Genomic DNA, 22,675 nt, shown 5'->3' on the forward strand with positions numbered 1-22,675 from the left:
GTTGCAAACTGGCATAATTAAAATACAGTTACATATAAGCTTAGGGTATACAAGAGGTGTGAGTAGCATCAGGTGTGCTATCACTGAACGACACAGAGCTGCCCAGTGATCATGTGAGATGTTGTAATAAGGACCTGACAAAATTTGAAAGGGGCCTCATTGTGGATCTCCGTTTAATTAGATGGTCCAGTCTTGCAATATCTACATTCACAGGGCATTCGGGTGGGATAGTCACCGAGTGTGTGTGTGTGTGTGTGTGTGTGTGTGTGTGTGTGAGGTTTACGGGCGCTAAACAGCGAGGTCATCAGCGCCCAAACGCATAAAAACAGGAACACATGCAGTGAAGGGACTAAGACGAACAGCGAACAAGGGGAACAGTTAAAAGACACAGACGACAGTCACCGATATTGGACTCGCGCAAATGTGAGGGCAGCCGTACTCAGCGTCAAAAATCGTGTCCGACCACAACAAGAGACTATAACTGTACTGTGTAATGCGTACAGCGTACCACCTCCAAATCTGTGCCTGCTAGCTGAGAATGAGTAACGGACTCAGTGCAACATTTTGTCGTCCCACACCGTCAGCCAGATACTGGCAGCAGTCGGACTGCAGAAATACTGTCTCGTGCGTAGGCTGGCGTCGACACCACGACACAAACCGCTGTGTTCGGAGTGCTTCCGTGACCGGGAAGCACACACTGCCGACGAATGGCGTCACATTGTGTTTGGCAGTTCTGAACTACCCCAAATGACCACCGTCAGTTTGGCAGTGACCTGGGGAGTGGCCCCACTCTTCCAATATTTTGGAGAGACGAGACAGTATTACTGCGGTGTCTCGGTGAGGGGAGCCGTCGGGTACGACTTTAGGTCACGACCGGTAGTGATCGAGGGAACTCTCACTGCACTACAGTACACCGAGGACGTCGGGCATCCTCACACGCTGCCTTTCTTGTGAGAGTATTGCAGTGCCATTTTTCAACAGGACAACACTCGTTCACTCTTGTCACGTATCCCTGTGAAAAGTGTACGTGGCCAGCAAGATTCCAAGATCTGTCCTCAATAGAACATACGTGGGACCAGCCCCGACATCAACTCTGTCCAAGTGCCGGTATCCGGTATATAGCAAGCCTGTCACGAAAGTCGAGGGGCAGTTCGACTCGGAAAAGGGCAGGACAAGTTGCGACACCTTTCCCTACCTGACCAGTGTGTACATCCTGACCGAAGAGAGTACAGTGTCAACCCGCAAAGTCCTTTCTAAATTTGACTGGAGTTTGTAATTACTGCAATGTCACATACACTCCAGCCCGTGTTTCATTTCATCTCCTTCTCCCTTTCTCGGTGCTTCACTTGCTTTTCAGGCAGTGTGGACAAAAAAAAAAATCTATAATCAACAAAATTTTTTTTAACAGTGCGAAAGTCAGCTCTGTCAAAGGAGGAAAGTATGGTGTTTCTGCTACTCAGAAAGAGAACAAAACGGTCTGCACTGCCTCCTATTATTCAGCGAGGCAAAGCGACAACAACATTAACTAACTCGGTCACGTGACTAGGTACTCTCACACTCAATCTGCAATTTACGTGATTAAATTTGGGGACAGTGAGGAAGAGAAAACATTTATTGCGCCGATGAAGCAGGCGACAGGATGTACAGTCAAAATACTCAAGTCAAGCGAGAGGACAGTTTGCAAACTACGGAAGCGGAGCAGAGTCGAATTCAAGTTTCGAAGAGATGCTAGGTGCTCCCAGTAAGTATCTCCCTGATGACAGGGATAAATGTACTATCAGGCAGCAACTACTACACAGTTAAGAACAATATGAAGAAATACCAACTTTTTCAAACTACACGGATTCTGTTGTGCAGAATCTAACTTCAGGATTAGAAAGAAAACTTGTCCACAAAGTGACAGTGTGCGAGGAGTATTGTCAAATAAAAGAGCCCTTCGGCATTTAATTATTCTGTGCGCTGGTGGTGACATGGGTGTCGTTGAGGGTTCAAATCGCATGCATGACTCAAAAAAAATAAATAAATAAATAAATAAAAAGTAAAAAAAATAAAAAATATTGGCCTACCACTCAGGAATTTGGATCACGAGTCCTTCCTTTATTTATTTATGTACAGAGAATCAAAATTTATCTTTCTTTGACGAAACAAGATAGACAAATGCTGGCACATTTTCTTAATTAACAAAACTAACTGTCAACAACTGTATTATCCTTTGTAGCTGGTTAATTTGTAAATTATTATACCCATTTCCTCTTCCCACCAAAAAGTCTCGTCCACTATCGTTTGAGATGACAAAATGTTTGGTAACTCACATGGGGAGAGGAGGGATCGACTTTTTAAAACCATCTATAAAACGTGAAGGGGCTGGATGGGTGAGGATAACGACTAACGAAGGTTGAGGCCAGGAGGTTTACGGGAATGTAGGATGTATTGCAGGTTAAGTTCCCATCTGCACAATTCAGAAAAGCTGGTGTCGGTGGGAGGGATATCATTTTTGGCAGCGTGTTCAGCAACAGGGTGGCCCTGACAGCAGGCGCGCGCGCGTGTGTGTGTGTGTGTGTGTGTGTGTGTGTGTGTGTGTGTGTGTTGTTGTTGACAAAGGTCATTGGCCAAAAGCTTTAACTGTGAAAATCTTTTTGTTGTACCTATCTGCGACCCAGAATCTCCACTTTATGATGGGTAGCGTCTTTCCTTCTCATAATATTGTTACATTCCATCCTGGATTTTCCATTGTTTTATAATATAAGAAAACAATATGAGTGGTGCACTTGCAGCAGAATTACGATACATACACTGTTAACTCATCGTTCCAGTTAAAACTTAACATATTTGTTCAGTAGTTTCTAATCTTAAAATATTTACAGTGTTTGAGAATGTTGTTACAGTAGTATGATACCAAAGAATAAACAGTCTTCAATTCTCACATTATCAGGCATCTCTTAAGTTATAAAAATAAAAACAACTTTATAAGCTATTTACAAATGTTGATAGGGTTCGACATGATACTACATTTAGTCCTTTGCACGTTTTATTTTATTTTATGATGTAATGCATCACAGCCATAAGTTAAATTCAAATTTTATTTGGTTTTTACAAAATGATGTCTTCTGTCTTTCTGTTGGTATAATAAAAATGCATGCCGCTTCAGTCTTGACACATGTTTTGCCCCATTATGTATTGCGCGCTGTATGAAGTGCAGTATTACAGTTGAAATTAATATATTATTTATGGTATGATACTTGGAAATAGATGGGATTTGTCATCCATTGGATTAATGGTTCATACTGTAAGCGCACAACAGTTCAAGAATGCTGAGAAGTATATTGTTTTTGTGATTATTAAATGTGGCTAGCTTTTTGTCTTTTTCCTGGCATATAGATGCCTGAGGATCGTTCGTTCCTGACAGAATATGGTTATTTAATAAAGTAACAATACAACTATGTGCAAACCACCATTTTCCAAAAATTTCTAGAAGGTGTAAATCATCACGTGCTCAAAATAATGTACCAAGTGTCTGTCCTAAGAGTCGCCAGGCGCATTTTCTCTGGTTGTTTGTCACCTCTGCATCACGAATAACCATTAACTCAAAACTAGTATTGTGCTGTCTGCATGAACCAATTGACAGTTGTAAACTTTTAAGTTTATGTTTCTCAACAGGGTCACGGTTATGATTACATCCGTTATCAATTGCTACAATTTCTTGTTCTTACAGCGTTAATAAAACAGAACAATAACAACAATGTCATCGTCTGGGCTGTTTAGTTCTACATCAGCAGAAATCTGATCACTTCAGGCTAACAGTACACTACATCAATTGTTGATAACATCAAAAATCAATAGTGCTAATAAGCAGCGTATTGTTGAACCTTGTGTTTCACTTATTATGCTGCAATTAAGGTGTTCTGGCCAAACAAATTTACGTGAGAATAAATTTGTCTCTGTGTAAATGTGTGCTACTGCTGAGTATTTGTCTATTTCTTAAGTAAGTCAGTTTATTTGAATTGAAGAGAACTCCATTTTATGCACGGTACACATTCATAAAGAGCACGATATGCAAGAAGCATTCCCGCAGTCGGCAGCACGGCTAAATTTGCTGCACGCTCGCCACTACTGCCTCCACATTCGGTAAAAGTGGTGCCACTACACTCTGTCCCACCCTAATGAAATTGTCAAATTAAATCTGCGTATGACTTCATATACCAAAGCTTCACCCGCAAATGTAAGACAACCTCCATATTAAGCCGTTGTTGTTGTTGTTGTGGTGGTCTTCAGCCCTGAGACTGGTTTGATGCAGCTCTCCATGCTACTCTATCCTGTGCTAGCTTCTTCATCTCCCAGTACCTACTGCAACCTACATCACTCTGAATCTGCTTAGTGTATTGATCTCTTAGTCCCCCTCTACGATTTTTACCCTCCACGCTGCCCTCCAATGCTAAATTTGTGATCCCTTGATGCCTCAAAACATGTCCTACCAACCGATCCCTTCTTCTAGTCAAGTTGTGCCACAAACTCCTCTTCTCCCCAATCCTATTCAATACCTCCTCGTTAGTTACGTGATCTACCCAGCTTGTCTTTAGCATTCTTCTGTAGCACCACATTTCGAAAGCTTCTATTCTCTTCTTGTCCAAACTATTTATCGTCCATGTTTCACTTCCATACATGGCTACACTCCATACAAATACTTTCAGAAACGACTTCCTGACACTTAAATCTATACTCGATGTTAACAAATTTCTCTTGCCATTGCCAGTCTACATTTTATATCCTCTCTACTTCGACCATCATTAGTTATTTTACTCCGTAAATAGCAAAACTCCTTTACTACTTTAAGTGTCTCATTTCCTAATCTAATTCCCTCAGCATCCCCCGATTTAATTTGAATACATTCCATTATCCTCGTTTTGCTTTTGTTGATGTTCATCTTATATCCTCCTTTCAAGACACTGTCCATTCCGTTCAACTGCTCTTCCAAGTCCTTTGCTGTCTCTGACAGAATTACAATGTCATCGGCGAACCTCAAAGTTTTTACTTCTTCTCCATGAATTTTAATACCTACTCCGAATTTTTCTTTTGTTTCCTTTACTGCTTGCTCAATATACAGATTGAATAACATCGGGGAGAGGCTACAACCCTGTCTCACTCCCTTCCCAACCACTGCTTCCCTTTCATGACCCTCGACTCATAACTGCCATCTGCTTTCTGTACAAATTGTAAATAGCCTTTCGCTCCTTGTATTTTACCCCTGCCACCTTAAGAATTTGAAAGAGAGTATTCCAGTTAACATTGTCAAAAGCTTTCTCTAAGTCTACAAATGCTAGAAACGTAGGTTTGCCTTTTCTTAATCTTTCTTCTAAGATAAGTCGTAAGGTTAGTATTGCCTCACGTGTTCCAACATTTCTACGGAATCCAAACTGATCTTCCCCAAGGTCCGCTCCTACCAGTTTTTCCATTCGTCTGTAAAGAATTCGCGTTAGTGTTTTGCAGCTGTGACTTATTAAACTGATAGTTCGGTAATTTTCACATCTGTCAACACCTGCTTTCTTTGGGATTGGAATTATTATATTCTTCTTGAAGTCTGTGGGTATTTCGCCTGTCTCATACATCTTGCTCACCAGATGGTAGAGTTTTGTCATGACTGGCTCTCCCAAGGCTGTCAGTAGTTCTAATGGAATTGTTTCGACTCAGGTCTTTCAGTGCTCTGCCAAACTCTTCACGCAGTATCCTATCTCCCATTTCATCTTCATCTACATCCTCTTCCATTTCCATAATATTGTCCTCAAGTACATCGCCCTTGTATAAACCCTCTGTATACTCCTTCCACATTTCTGCCTTCCCTTCTTTGCTTAGAACTGGGTTGCCATCTGAGCTCTTGATATTCATACATGTGGTTCTCTTCTCTCCAAAGGTCTCTTTAATTTTCCTGTAGGCAGTATCTATCTGACCCCTAGTGAGACAAGCCTCTACATCCTTACATTTGTCCTCTAGCCATCCCTGCTTAGCCATTTTGCACTTCCTGTCGATCTCATTTTTGAGACGTTTGTATTCCTTTTTGCCTGCTTCATTTACTGCATTTTTATATTTTCTCCTTTCATCAATTAAATTCAATATTTCTTCTGTTACCCAGGGATTTCTATTAGCCCTCGTCTTTTTACCTACTTGATCCTCTGCTGCCTTCACTACTTCATCCCTCAGAGCTACCCATTCTTCTTCTACTGTATTTCTTTCCCCCATTCCTGTCAATTGTTCCCTTATGCTCTCCCTGAAACTCTCTACAACCTCTGATTCTTTCAGTTTATCCAGGTCCCATCTCCTTAAATTCCCACCTTTTTGCAGTTTCTTCAGTTTTAATCTGCAGTTCATAACCAATAGATTGTGGTCAGAATCCACATCTGCCCCTGGAAATGTCTTACAATTTAAAACCTGGTTCCTAAATCTCTGTCTTACCATTATGTAATCTATCTGATACCTTTTAGTATCTTCAGGATTCTTCCAGGTATACAACCTTCTTTCATGATTCTTGAACCAAGTGTTAGCTATGATTAAGTTACGCTCTGTGCAAAATTCTACAAGGCGGCTTCCTCTTTCATTTCTTCCCCCCAATCCATATTCACCTACTATGTTTCCTTCTCTCCCTTTTCCTACTGACGAATTCCAGTCACCCATGACTATTAAATTTTCGTCTCCCTTCACTACCTGAATAATTTCTTTTATCTCGTCATACATTTCATCAATTTCTTCATCATCTGCAGAGCTAGTTGGCATATAAACTTGTACTACTGTAGTAGGCATGGGCTTTGTGTCTATCTTGGCCACAATAATGCGTTCACTATGCTGTTTGTAGTAGCTAACCCGCACTCCTATTTTTTTATTCATTAAGCCGTTACACGACATAAAAACACAGACCAGTACCTGTGAATGTAAGACAATCCTGTAACGTTTGAATGCGGAGTTTAGGAAAAACAAACCTTGTCTTGCAGCAGGGTGAATACGGCAGTGTTCTACGTACTGTACCATCTTGTTATACACTGCAGTCAAATAAAATGGGCGATTGGGAGCACAAATGACAACTGGCAGTTGACTACACTGAATCAGAGGCTTTACTGACCATACTGAATAACAAACTGTGGTTACAGCACCGAGCACAAAGAAACAATTACCTTCGGCTCCAAACTCAGGCTTAAAAGCCTTGCGCTCCTTGAAGTTTTTGAACACTTTCACAGTGGAGCTGCCTTCACGGGTTGCATACTCCGACGAGTCCTGGGCCCACACGAACTCCTGTGCAGAGCCGTACGCCTTGTTGCGGAGCGCCATCGACGTGTAGATGATGTACTCGCCGTCGCCACACACCACCACGAACCTGCGGAGGAAGCAGTCGACGGTCACTACTGTGTCACTGGCCGGAGTTAGCGGGGATCGAGTGACAAATGCTCTGCCGATAGACTGTCAGGGAAAACTGCTCACGAGTACATTAAACGACACTGTCAGAATCAAATGTTGGTACAGAATTAATCTTAAGTACACAATGTGTGGTAGAGAAACAGAGTGGGCAGAAACTATACACGAGGTAATAAAGATCGCAAATATTTCCGAATATCGGTACACCCAAATGGCTACGAACAACGTAACAAATTATACGGAACGTGAAATACAAACTCTCCATGATTTTTTTTTAATATTTATAAATGTTCTTTGTGTTCACCCTTTGTGACAGGGTATACGTCTAAAGGATAGTCCGATCCAGCACGTCGAGAGTGACGGTAAGAGCAGCTGCTGCAATGAAGTGGTGCAAATCTTTGAGGTTCCGTAGCACAGGCGAAACAAATGCTATCCACAATGTAACCCCACAAGTGGAAAAAATCACAAAGTGTCAAATCCGGCAACTGTGGCGGCCACTCGAGGAGCGCCAGGTGAGAGACTGTGATCCGACCTATCTGGCGACGTGGCAAATGTCTCTTTCGGGTGATCTCGTGCGGGACTGTAGAAATGTGGAGGGGCGCCACGTACTTCGGAGGTAAAATCTCTACTATCTATTGCGAGTGGTGGCGTGAGCCACAATTACAGTATGCCGAAATAAGTGATACTGTTCACTTCTCTCGGCAAGAGGACGGGTCCACAGACTGTTGTTGTACGTGACAAAACACATTAACTTTCTCAAAATCTCTGACAGGTTTGACAGTTGTGTACGGACTCTCCATTCCCGACATGTAGGTGTTGTGTCAGCTGAATTTTCTAGAAAGATAAAAAATGGATTCATCACTGAAGATTAATTTACCCTCTAAGTCACTTTCGAGATGGTCCTGCGTATTGATGCAGAACTGCAGATAGAGCAAATAGTTTCCAGAATGAGATTTTCACTCTGCAGTGGAGTGTGCGCTGATATGAAACTTCTTGGCAGATTAAAACTGTGTGCCGGACCGAGACTCGAACTCAAGACCTTTGCCTTTCGCGGGCAAGCGCTCTACCGACTGAGCTACCCAAGCACAACTCACGCCCCGTCCTCACAGCTTTACTTCCGCCAGTACCTCGTCTCCTACCTTCAAAACTTCACAGAAGCTCTCCTGCGAACCGTGCAGGACTAGCGCTCCTGAAAGAAAGGATATTGCGGAGACATGGTTTAGCCACAGCATAGGGAATGTTTCCAGAATGAGATTTTCACTCTGCAGCGGAGTGTGCGTTGATATGGAACTTCCTGGCAGATTAAAAATTGTTGTCACAGTTTATGGACTGCAAGAGCTGCAATTTGTGTGGCTTCACTCTTCAACACTTACAAAGGACTTTCCACACCCTCAGCTCAGCTCAGGGATGTTCAGTTCTGCACTAGCTCAACAGATAGATTCGTGGAACCTGCCAACACCACATCACGCCTCTCACACAGTCTAGTGTCCGACAAGACCAGTCGACTAGCATTTTGCAGTGTGCAAACAACCGACCTGTGCGAATTCCTTGAACCTTTTTCTTATGCTGATGTAAACTGTCACAGCTCTCTGCAAGCTCACTACTGACAGACAATGGGCAAATTATAGCACCCAAAATGCTTTCTCTGCCAGGTCCACAGCAATTTTCAACAACTACACTCAGTGTCACCCCTGTCAACGACTTCCCAAAAGAACCTGCTGGCACAACAGAGTTTTTTCGCAACTGTCATGTTGAAAAAACCTGGAACCATTCAAAATCCTAATGAAGTTGTCGCACACATTATGAAATGAGGAGATCCGAAACCGATACAGGAAAGAAGAAAAGTCTCTCAGAAACTTTAGTCAAAGCAAGGGGGGAGGATAAATACAGACTGAATGAAAGGGGCAGGTCAGTGAATCCCGTGTTACGATATTTGGGAATAATTAACTTGGCAACAGAAATAGAAGTCTATGTAGAGCAGACAAATTAGCACATGTCAAGCAGATTACTGGAAATAGTAGGTACAAATTAGATATACAGATTTCAATTTTATGAATGTTCCACAACAGCTGCCAATGCTTTAAACTATATGGAAATCACTGCCTCAATTGCTGTTAAGGAAGGCAGCTCATCGGATGCTTGTGTACAGATATAAAAAGTACTCAGCTCACTTCAGCTACCTTTTGTTGTATGTTACAGTGGTATTTGTTATTCAGGCTATACATTAAGCATGGAGTAAAGCAAACCAAGGCAAAATTTACGTAAGTAAGTAAAGTCCACAAAGGAGAAATGACATTGTAATCCTGCCTGAGGCACCAAAGGACTGTAGACTGAACAAGGGGGCAAGGAGGGGAGGGGAGGGGGTGGGGGTTGAGCAAGTGGTGATGGACTGTAGTCTAAGTCATGTGACACTAAGAAATGAGAGTGGTACATAAATTTTGCTATTTGGGTAGCAAAATAACTGGTGTTAGCAGAAATAATGAGGTTGTAAAATGCTGACTGGCAACAGCAACAAAACTTTTCTGAAAAAGATATATCTGTTAACATGGAATATAATCTGACAATATTACAAAAAGAATAGACTGCTACTCACTATATAGCGGACATGCCGAGTTGCAAATAGGCACAACAAAAAGATTGTGAAAGAAATAAGCTTTCCGCCAAAATGCCTTCTTCCAAATTAGACGACGTACACACACACACACACACACACACACACACACACACACACACACACACACAAATGACCACCATTTCCAGTTGCCGAGGCCAGTCTGGCCTTGGCAGCTAGAGGCTCTGTGTGTGTGTGTGTGTGTGTGTGTGTGTGTGTGTGTGTGTGTGTGTGCGCACGCGCGCACGCACAATTAAGGAGATGGCCTTTTGGCCAAAAGCTAACTTGTTTAAAAGTCTTTTTTTGTGCCTTTCTGTGACTCAATATCTCTGCTATAAGGTGAACAGCAAATCTTTTTCATAATATTGTCATTATTCTGTCCTGGATTTTTGATTGTTGGAATATAAATTTGAATGTTACAAAATCTTCTCTGAAAGTATTTGTCAGTAGTCTAGCCTTGTACATAAGTAAGACTTCGGCAATTTATTGCACAACATGACAAAAAGAAGTTAGAACACACCCTGAAGCAACACAGAATACTTAGTTCTGGTAGTGGAGGGAAGTGGGGGGAAAGAGGGGTGAATTGAAAATTGTAGGAGGAGACAACAGCTTGACTACATAACCCGGTTTGAGTTAAAATAGTGACAGCACTCACGGAGGCATCCAAGTAATCGATCTTCCCCCATCTGCGAATAGATTGGTAAACAACTCTTATATGTGGTACTGTCTGCCATGCACTTTGTCGTGGTTTGCACGGTATGTATGTATGCATGTTTACAGGTAGGTTTCAGGAGTTATGTAGATACACTAGGTGGAGAGCTGCAGTGTTCAGACTGGACACAATGACAAGTCAACAACAACCACGAACACAACTACGACAAAATTTTTAGATTTCTTCAACAGCTTAAGTCACAGTACAAATGGATATACATTAGCGTGACAAAAGTCATGGGATACCTTCTAATATAATGTCAGACCACCTTTTGCCATGCACAGTGCAGCAATCCAAAGTCGTACGGACGCAACAAATTGTTTGAAGTCCAATGCAGATACACTGAGCTATGCTGCATCTACAGCCGTCCATAATTGTGAAAGTGTCGCTGTTGCAGTCACTGTATTTGCTGGATATGGCTCCCTGTGACTTTTTATTCCTGAGGCTGAGGAGAACCATAAAAAGATGTCTTTTTGCCACCATTGAGGAGATAAAAACAGAACCGCTGAAGGAGCTGAACACCATAGCAAAAAGTAAATTCCAGAAGTGCTTCCAAGATTGGAAAAAGTGCCGGCACAAGTGTATTACATCTGAGGGGAATACTCTGAAGGTGGCAAAGTTGATGTTGATGATGATGATGATGATGATGATGATGATGAATAAATAAATAAGAAGTTTTTAAGAAAAACAAAAGTTCTCATTACTTTTTGATCATACACTGTACAACATGTGGTTTTTGATTTGTGTATGCAGTGCCACAATTGATGAAACATAATATTTCCTGTGATTGCATCTTTTGCTTTACTTCAGCATCCAAAAATGAGAAACTGGCAACATTGAGTAAGAGTGTCTGATCACAAAATGAATAAACAAACCATTTCTTATTTCAGACTAGGTGAAAATGCCTCCAACATCACTCTGTCACTCGAGTGAATTCCTTCCTGCTACATAGAGAGCAGTTTAATGAAATAAGCCACGCCGATTCTTGCAAAGTTTCGAAATTCCTGTTTCTCTTCAAACCACAATTCCTTCATTAATAGGGGATATATACCACTGCCTTTATCAGTTCTTCCCAGCCAGGGTTGAACCCAAGAATGTCTGGCATTTTGCTGTCGTCACGCCTTAATCCTAAAGGCTACAGATGCTGCCAGGGCAATAGTTTCAAAAACAACTGCATCCTCCATGTGCAAAATATTATATAAAAGTCAATTTAGATAAACAATTCTTGTGGTACCAAGCGTCTTAACATAGAACAAATGGTCCCTCCCAAAATTGAGAACAGTGATAATTCCATGATAGTTACATAAGAGAACAACAATTTCTTAATAAAAAATAAAAAACTAATAAAACAAGAAATAAAAATTACTTAGTGAATAGGAACCCTAAACTTTTCAGAAATTTTCAATTTCAATTAAGAACTTTACAAGAAAAAACACAGTTTCCTTTGAGATCCTCATGGTATTGCTGTCTAGTGCACACGCTTTGGTTCATGCCACGACTATCGTGCGTGCATCGGGTAATCGGCCAATGTGAACCAGTCTGTACGATTAGGCGGTGCTGCTGCATAGGTGTACACTTTAGGTGTATCGTGTGATAGGGGCTTTACTTTCATAAATCTGCTCGTACACACCTCAATATCAGGCATATTTTCCAACACTTTGGAGCTGCTGCTACCAGTCGCAGAGCAAGGACGATTCAAAAATTAGTACAACAACAATACAATCTTACTCAAGATCAACACAAAACTTAGTAGTCTTTAGTTTGGGAATGACCACTACAGATTAAAAAAAGTAATTAAGCAGTCGACTCTCTCTTATCAGGTAACGCAGACTGCCGCACCTGCCATTGGGGTTGTGGGCGATGGTCTGGGGGTAGATGTCGCAGGAGCCGAGGTCCTTGACAGCCAGCGGCAGACGCTCGCCGTCCTTCACCTCCGAGCCCTCGCCCAGAGCCTTCAGGTTCGCCTGCTGCACCTCCGAGTGGCGCGCCCAGATTATCTTTCCGCCGTTGGCATCCATCGACACTGCCGGCTCCTCACGTCCCACTTTCACCATGATGCTGCCTTCGTCGTACCTGCCGAATGAGACATTGACTTGAAATGTAACTCCCACAGATAGGACCACTGTAGAAACTGTCAAAAATGTTTAATGGAGCAGTCAGTACATCTCTCTCTCTCTCTCTCTCTCTCTCTCTCTCTCTCTCTCTCTCTCTCTCAACCATTTTAATCAATTGATATACGTGAGGATAGAGATGAGATACAGATAAAAGTTGTAGGTGGTAAAGATGGTCAGACATTGCTACTATAGGCCATGATCTAATATTTGATTCAATATTTGAAAAAGTGGCAATTTTTTTTGTACAAAATGATATATTATTCAACATCATGGCAATGTTCAGTGAAGGTCAAATAAGCAAGTATGTTTTTAGTTCTAGTAGGGGTTAACTAAGAACAGAAGAGGCATATTGCAATCACAGTGTCAGATATAAACTGGAAGGGGCATTCCAGGAAATGAGAGCTGAGGGGACTCACTCAGCAAATTTGCAAATGTCAAAATAACAAAACACATTAATTAAAATTAATTGAAATCTTTCTTCACTCTTTCCAAATCTGACATCACAAATAGGGATTTCCATGAAACAAAACTCAACCTTCAAGTGACCTTGGTTGTCTAGGTAATTGTCTAGGCAATGATATGTGACCCCTTATGCTCCTTCTAATCTGTATCTAACACTGTATTTTGCTGTGTCCCCCCTCTTTTCTGAGTTAATCCCCACTGGAACTAAAAACATATTTGCTTATTTGACCTTCACTGAGCCTTGCCATTACTTTGAATAAAGTATCATTCTGCCACTCTTTTCAAAGGTTAAATCAAATATTATGATTCCCATTAAAGAAACCACTTTAACCTGCAAATCACGTTCAAGGTCACAGCCACTTTAATCATTCGAGGCAAAAATGTACAAGTACTAATAGTTCATTTCTCTATGATACATAAACAATAAAAATGCTTGTGGAAAGATAAATACCTGGTAAAAAAGAAACATCTTATATCTTACTCAACTAAGGAAATGTGCTGAAAATTTATGGGGCAGAGTTGAAGCCCAATATTAGCAGAATAATCAGCCGGGCAGAAGCATTGAGTCAAGACACAAGCAGCAGCAGGGAAGTAACTGATTTTGTGATTTTTATGAATTCCTAATCAGGAGCGAATTATATAATTTCATCTGTGTGCTCTGATAGTTTCATTTCTTGAGTTTCTCCATGTTAATTTAATTTCTAATAGACACAGTTCTCATGTTTTTGTTTGCATCAGAAAATAAACCAAGTTTCTTATCAGGGGCGAATTATTTAGTCTCACCTGAGTGCTTTGGTAGTTCAGTTTTTTAATCTCTGCATATTAATCTAATGCATTAGACACAGTTATTGTAGTTTTGTCAGAGTTCCGCAGCATGTGTCGATAGTACGTTTGTCTTAGTAGTGTAGGTTCCGCGGTCTTTAGTATGGATCGGGACACTGACTGAAATGCACGGATGTGAGCAGAGTTGATGACACTTCGCCCTCAGCTCCAGGCTGTTATGGCTTCGGTTACACAGCTTGAAGTTGCAGTGGATGGACATCACTGTTGTGGGTGGGCCGCAGGTATTAAACGCACGTCCAGCACGTTCGAATTCTCTGATTGGTCCTCACAAGTGCCAGCCCAGTTACTGCTCATACTGAGGTGGACCCTCACCCGTGGTCAAGTGGAAGGTCGCTTTGGGGAGTGGCAGGTGGCAAAAGACTTCCCAGGGGGCCACACGTAAGGCCTCTCTGGTTAGTCTGACAAACAGGTTCCAGTGCTGTTTGTGGTTAACATTGTCACTCAGCCAGATGCAGTCGCCAGTCCTGTTTCAAAGGAAACCTACCAACCTGCAAGATCCGGGCAATCAGAGAGGGTGGGATCATTGGTAGTTGGAAGCTCCAATGTTAGGCATGTTATGGGGCCCCTTAGGGACACGGCTGCCAAGAAATGTGCACTCCGTGTGCATACCGGGTGGAGTCATTCCAGATGTGGAATGGGTCCTTCCGGTTGCCATGAAGAACACACAGTGCAGCCACCTGCAGGTGATGGTTCACGTCTGTACCAATGATGTGTGTTGCTTTGGATCAGAAGAGATTGTCTTTGGTTTCGAGTGGCTAACAGAAATGGTAAAAGCTGCCAGTCTTGCTTACGAGATGAAAGCATAGCTCACAATTTGCGGCATAGTCGACAGGACTGAATGCGGATCTCTGGTACAGGGCTGAGTGGAGACTCTGAATCAGAGGCTCAGATGGTTCTGCGACCGTGTAGGCTGCAGATTCCTCGACTTGCGCCATAGGGTTTTGGGTTCTGCTGAATAGGTCAGGAGTCCAATGCACGCAGGAGACAGCTACACGGGTAGCAGGGGATGTGTGCGGTGAACTGGGTGGTTTTTTAGGTTAGAGTGTCTCGAGAAAACACAAGAAGGGCTTCAGTCTCAAAGGGTGCAGGCCAAACACAGGAAAAATGTAGATACAGGAACCATCGGTCTAACAGTTGTAAATTGTCATAGCTGTGTTGGGAAAGTACCAGAGTTCCAAGCACTAATAGAAAGCACTGATGCTCAAATCGTTATAGGCACTGAAAGCTGGCTAAAGCTGAAGATAAGTTCAGCTGAAATTTTTGCACAAAACATAACAGTGTTCCAAAATAAAATGATAGGCTAAACACAGTTGGTGGTGGTGTGTTTGTTGCTGCTAGAAGTAGCATATCTTGTCACGAAATTGAAGTAGATAGTTCCTGTGAGATTGTATGAGCCGAGGTCATTCTTCACAACCAGAAAAAAATAATGGTTGGATCCTTTTACTGACCTCCCAATTCAGATGATACAGCTGCTGAAAGGTTCAAAGAAAACTTGAGTTTAATCTCAAACATGTACCCAACTCATACAATTATAGTTGGTGGTGACTTTAATTTACCCTCGATATGTTGACAAAAATACATGTTTAAATCTGGAAGTATGCCTAAATCATCATCTGAAACTGTGATAACTGCATTCTCTGAAAATTAGTTCGAGCAGTTAATTCGTGAGCCCACACGAATAGTAGAAGGTTGTGAAAACGGACTTGACCTCTTAGCAACAAATAATCCTGAGCTAATAACAAGCATCAAAATGGATACAGGGACTAGTGAACACAGTGTGGTTGTAGTGAGATTGAATACTGTAACCCCAAAAACCTCCAAAAGTAAATGAAAAATGTACCTATTAAAAAATGCAGACAGAAGTTCACTTGACACCTTCCTGAGACAGAATTTCACTCCTTCCAGCTTAACAATGTAAGTTTAGACCAGATGTGGCTTGAATTCTAAGAAACAGTATCAGCAGCACCAGCAATTGAGAGATTTACACCAAATAACTTAATGACAGAGCTGATCCTCCTGGTACACAAAACAGGTCAGAATGTTCTTGCAGAGACAACAGAGAAAAGAAAAAGCCAAGTTTAAACAGACACATAATCTCCCAGATTGGCGATCTTTTACAGAAGCTCGAAATTTAGCACAGACTTCAATGCGAGATGCTTATAATAATTTTCACATCGTAACTTTATCTCAAAATTTGGCAGTAAATACAAAGAGATTCTGGTCGTATGTGAAGTATGCTAGCAGCAAGACACAATCAATGCCTTCTATGCACGAGAGCAATGGAAATACAGTTGATGACAGTGCTGCTAAAGCAGAGTTGCTAAAGCAGAGTTACTAAACACAGCCTTCCAAAATTCCTTCACCAAAGATAAAGAAGTAAATATTCCAGAATTTGAAGCAAGAACATCTGCAAACATGAGCAACATAGAAATAGATATTCTCAGAGTAGAGAAGCAACTTAAATCACTTAATACAAGCAAGTCTTCCAGTCCAGACTGTATACCAATTAGGTTCCTTTCAGAATATGTTGATGCAATCTTCATAGTTAACAATCATATACACCCATTTGCTCAACAAAAGATCCGTACCCAAAGATTGGAAAGTTGCACAGAAGGAGTACGCCACTAAATCACAGGTCTGTGTAATCAACTTCAATATGCAGCAGGATTTTTTAACGTATATTGTATTTGAACATTATGCATTATCTCGAAGAGAACAATCTATTGACACACAGTGAACACGAATTTAGAAAACACCATTCTTGTGAAACACAACTAGCTGTTTACTCACATGAAGTGTTGAGTGCTACTGACAGAGCATTTCAAATTGATTCTGTATTTCTAGATTTCCGGAAGGCTTTTGACACTTAGTCCCACACAAGCGGCTTGTAGTGAAATTGTGTGCTTACGGAATATCTGTCAGTTACATGACTGGATTTGTGATTTCCTGTCAGAGAGGTCACAGTTCGTAGTAACTGACGGAAAGTCATCGAGTAAAACAGAAGCGATTTTTGGCGTTAACCAAGGTAGTTTTATAGGCCCTTTGCTGTTCTTTATCTACATAAATGATTTAGGAGAAACTAAGCAGGCATCTTAGGTTGTTTGCAGATGTTGCTGTATTTTATTGACAAATAAAGTAATCAGAAGATCAAAACAAATTGCAAAACGATTTAGATGAGACATCTGTATGGTGCAAACATTGGCATCTGACTCTAAATAACAAAAAGTGTGAGGTCATCCACATGAGTGCTAAAAGGAATCCATTAAACTTTGGTTACACGATGAACATGTCAAATCTAAAGGCCGTAAATTCAAATAAATACCTCGCAATTACAATTACGATTAACTTAAATTGGAAGGAACACAGAGAAAACGTACTGAAGAGACTGCCTACGCCATGCTTCTCTGTCCTCTTTTAGACTACTGCTGCACGGTGTGGGATACTTACCAGACAGGACTGACGGAGTACATCCAGAAAATTCAAAAAAAGCAGCACACTTTGCATTGTCACGAAATAGGGGAGAAGGTGTCACTCAAATTATTAAAACAAAGACTTTTTTGTTGAGGCGTAATCTTCTCACGAAATTTCGATCGCCAACTTTCTCCTCTGAATGCTCCCTATATAGGGAGAAATGATCATCGTAATGAAATAAGGGAAAGCAGAGCTCACACGGAGAGATATATGTGTTTGTTTTTCTGCACACTGAATGAGATTGGACTAATACAGAGTTATTGTGAGTGTGGTTCGATGAACCCTCTGCCAGGCACTTAAATGTGATTTGCACAGTATCCGTGTGTAGACATAGAGATAGACATTCAAATGGATGTAAAAAATCAAAAGCAATGTACCAGATTTAAATTTTAAGTAATGTAATATAACACATTTCACAGTTAAACAAGAAACAAATCAACTTACAATACAACATTAATGCAGTACAGAGAAAAGCAGTTGTAACTGACTAAACAACAATGCAATATTTTCTGCAGATTGTTAAATATTTACAAATCCCAGGTGGTGGAGACAGTGTCACGTGAGTGTTTTACATGGGAGGAAAATAAAAGGAAACATACTGGTATGAAGCAAAAGGTGTTGAGTCGTTAGCAACAAAATAACCTGGAACAAGTGATCTTGCAACAAAGATGATTATTAATTAAAAATATCAAAAATTCTATTGTTTGATTAAAACTCTTCTGGGTGTAGCACAATGCCATCATACAAAATACTTCAAAATTTCTAAAATATAAAACCGACATTTCAGCTGCATTACAATGTGTTTCCTCGGCACAAGACTTGTTACACTAGAGGGCAGATGCCTATATTTATTGCAAACTACTGGGTAAGTGATGTGTTGCACAAGCATTTTTCAAACTGAGCATTTTTCAAACTGAGCATTTTTCAAATTGAGCATTTTTCAAACTGACGTATGATGTTCGCAACTATAAAAAGTTTAGTTTTGTAATGAATTAAATAATCTACATTTTGGAATGTACGTTTTATTTATGAGCATTTATCACAAAATGGATGGACACAGCGTATCTGCGAGCCGGGATGACGATGAAAGTAGCACTGAGTATGCGACACCTGCCGGTAAGGCTGTTGTCGGGTCTTGCCTCGGCAATACGGTGCGAGCCGTAGGGAAAGAGCAGCTGTGGCAATGTTAACGACATAACAGGGACACGACAAACTTGTTATAAATTCAATCAGTTGGAATGTGTTAAATAAGACAGACTGTTTGTGGACTTAAACCTCTTCAAAATAACTAAGATGTCCCACATAATATTACACTTCTGTACGCATAATCACTGTAAACGCCAGTAAAATATACGGTACGTCATTATCAGAAGCATCGTACATATTTTGAGAATAGGATGTCAGATCTGTACTCTTAACTTGCAGCAGTAAGCGCAACACTTCGAGAATAGAAGTTCGACCAGAAGAGGTTGCCGAGTGTGCCGAAATAAGGTGAGCGAGAGTGAATAATAGGAGGTCTTAGCTCCCAATGAAGCTTTACTTCCCCACCCGGTATCACAGTAAAGAACCAGCAGAATTTTGCAGTAGGTAGGACGATATTTGAGAAGTTCATTTTCGAAAGGTACCAAATCGGAAAATTTGAAAAATTAAATAACAGGTGACAGCATTACTCAGAGCCATTACCTCTCTAATAAGAACTTGTGTGTGCCAAAATATAACATATCTGTTACGTATTTCCCCTTAAGACTTGCTGCTCGTGGTGACGAGCATCAAATCCAGTCTTATTTTGTTTCCAAGAAGTAACAAATCCCAGCAGCCAGTGTCTTTGGTAATGAAATTACACAAACAACATGGCCGACATTTGTTTACATGACACTGTATGTTGTAAGGAAGAGTCTGTCAATTTTTTATGTTCATTGTGTGTTTTTAAATGAATTATGGAGTTTGATATGTCAGATGAATACTGCAAATCACAAACAGAAACTTCAGAACAACAGTTAACAAATTTAACACAATTTTCTGCCAAAAGGTACCAAATCCATTTTATTTACGCAATAACAATTAAACAGACAAACATTTAACAGAAATACTTGGAGTAATGAGTCAACATCTGTCTGAATATACCGTATTTACTCGAATCTAAGCTGCACTCGAATCTAAGCCGCACCTGAAAAATGAGACTCAAAATCAAGGAAAAAAAATTTTCCCGAATCTAACCCGCACCTGAAATTTGAGACTCGAAATTCAAGGGGGAAGAAAAGTTTTGAACTGCACCTCCAAAACGAAACAAGTTGGTCCATATTACAAGCGCTCCGTCTGTATTTATACGGTTACCCTTCCTTTTTCACGTGCTTCATTTGGTTTGAATCTATTTCTTATTTTTCTTTGATCTGATAAGTGCCATTCTCTTTGTTATAGGTGTTTACGTCACTCTAAGCTGAAAATGCATTACTGTACTGTGTCATGCATTGTGTCACATTCTGATAATGAGTGAGTGTTAACGGCCTGTTGTCGCTCGTGGCATGGCTTGCTTTTGTGCGCGCTACCGCCGATTACAATTTTTAAAAAAAAGAGGAATCATCTCATTAGCGAAACAGTGGCAAGATACTGCTATTTGTTGTTATTTACACTGCTGCTTCCTTTGATTATGATCAACAAGAACCAAATAATAGACTGCGTATGATAGAAGATGTTCTGAACAAGAGTTAGGCGAAAAATTTTCTCCGTTTGAAAATCTTTGCAGACGCCTCTTTAGTACATTACATTCTGCACTGAAATTAGAGTCATCTTAGATTTAAAAATTTTGTCAATTGCCGTGCTTCATTTCTGAGTGTATCACTATTAGGCATAAGAATAATACGAATATAAACGTGACATGATACGTATATTCTTCGGTGTTTGCTGTTGTCTCACTCTAGTTTTGCAGTTTATTAGGCAGACAGGATTTAAATGAGATAGCAGCAAACACGAAATACTACATGGCAAAGTGTTGATATTCATATTATTCTTATGGTGAAGAGAATACTGCATGTGATTCACAATTCATAAAAGTTCCTATTAGCAACAGGTAGGAAAAAATTCAGAACGTAGAGTTGGCCATATTGGCAAACATCCCAAACAGTCTTGCCAGTCGGATTTTTGTAGTACATTCAAATGCTGCTACATTCGAAGATGAACAATACGGAATTTGTATTTACTTCGTTGGATAATGTATGAAAATGCAGTGGTCGAAACTCAGAGCGGAGAAGAAAGCTCGTCTCCCATCTTTTTTTAAAATTTATTTACAAAGCATGCCTGTGTAGCGCTACGTATATTCGACGGCGGTAGTTAGTTGTGGCGGCACCTACCAACATTTTTCAGAACTTCCGCTTACTTTGCACTCGATTCTAAGCTGCAGGCAGTTTTTTGTATTACAAAAACCGGAAAAAAAGTGCAGCTTAGATTCGAGTAAATACGGTAACAATAAAGCTACCAAACAAGTTCTGACGTTACTGTGCTTGTGGAACATTTTTTGTCTTCCCTGTTAGATTAAATTTTATGGATTTGGTACCTTTCGAAAATGAGCTTCTCATTTGTGGACTATGTGGCTCGACGAATGACACCTGTCCGCAAATTGGGGTCCAGCTTCCGTCTGGCACTTTTTTCCTCGGTGTGCACGGAAGTATATTGGCAGTTTGTATATTGCCGTTTACGCTGTCGTGCCCGTGCACGGCGAAGCTCCGGCCCTGCGACCGCTCGTGCCCCGTGGGACAGACAGATGGCAGCCAGAAGTTTGTAGTCGTACACCACATAATATACAATATAGTTATTTTTATCATATCACATTCACTGGCTTTGCCAACTTGCAATCAGAGTTCTTCTTCAAACCAAGCCAGACATCACCCAATGCTAGAGATCAGTCAGTCAGCACAACCTTACACTCCAAAACAAGATGGTACAGATGCACAATCAATATAATTTGCATTCTGTTGTTTTTCTGTTTTCACACCTGTGACATCACATACAGCAAATTAATTACATCACATATCAAAGCCGATTTCCTGTATCAGTAAACTTATCTACATCCACACGGCTACTCTGCAAATCACACTTAAGTGCCTCGCATAGGATTCATCGAACCACTTTCACATTAATTGATATCGTTCCACTCTCCCACAGCACACAGATCAACGAAAACTTACATCTTTTCGTGTGAGCTCTGATTTCCCTTATTTTATTAAGATTATCGTTTCTCCTCACGTAGATCTGCATCGACATAATGTTTCCACGTCTGGAGGAGAAGGCTTGTGATTGAAATTTTGTGAGAAGATCCAATCACAACAAAAAAAACACCTTCGTTTTAATAATCTCCACCACAAATGCTGTACTGCGTCTGTGACACTCCCACCCCTATTCTCAGTAATACAAACCATACTGCCCTTCTTTGAACTTTCTCTATGTACTCCATTTATCTTGTATGGTAAGGATTGCACACCACACAGCAGTACTCCAAAAGAGGTCAGCCAAGTGTAGTGTATGCACTCTCTTGAGGAGATTTGTCGTATCTTGTAAGTGTTCTCCCAATAAAATGTTGCCTTCCAGCAACATTGTCTGAGTGTTCTTTCCAAATTAAGTTATTCATAATTGTAATTCCTAGATATTTAGTTGAATTTATGGCCTTTAGATTTGATTGATTTATCATGTAACCGAAGTTCAACAGATTCCTCATGTAGATGACCTCTCACTTTTCATTATTTATAGTCAATTCTCAATTTGCAGACAATACAGATATCTTATCTAAATCGTTTTGCTATTAGTTTTGAGCCTGTGAGGACAGCCTCATCTACAAACAACTGCAAAAAACAAGACTGCTGCTCAGATTGGCTCCTAAATAAATAAGGAACAGTGAAGGGCCTATACCACTACCTTGGAGAATGCCAGAAATCACTTCTGTTTTACTCGATGACTTCCCCTCAGTTATTATGAACTGTGACCTCTATGACAGGAAACCACAAACCGAGTCACATAACAGAAACAATATTCCATATGCACACAATTTGGTTACAAGTCACTTGCGAGATACAGTGT

The 22,675-nt window shown here is 40.7% G+C and overlaps 1 protein-coding gene across 1 annotated transcript in view; it reads right to left on the reverse strand.

The window, feature by feature from the left end:
• LOC124720395 (coatomer subunit beta') overlaps positions 1-22,675 on the reverse strand; it is a 164,105-nt gene that overhangs the window by 94,444 nt on the left and 46,986 nt on the right. Inside the window, exons 7-8 of the mRNA XM_047245736.1 lie at positions 12,558-12,791; positions 7,158-7,357 (exon numbers count right to left, since the gene is read on the reverse strand). Of these exons, the coding sequence (XP_047101692.1) occupies positions 7,158-7,357; positions 12,558-12,791 (434 nt within the window). The remainder of the gene's footprint in view (positions 1-7,157; positions 7,358-12,557; positions 12,792-22,675) is intronic.

The sequence above is a fragment of the Schistocerca piceifrons genome, chromosome 11, assembly GCF_021461385.2.
Source record: "Schistocerca piceifrons isolate TAMUIC-IGC-003096 chromosome 11, iqSchPice1.1, whole genome shotgun sequence".
Classification (NCBI taxonomy): domain Eukaryota; kingdom Metazoa; phylum Arthropoda; class Insecta; order Orthoptera; family Acrididae; genus Schistocerca; species Schistocerca piceifrons.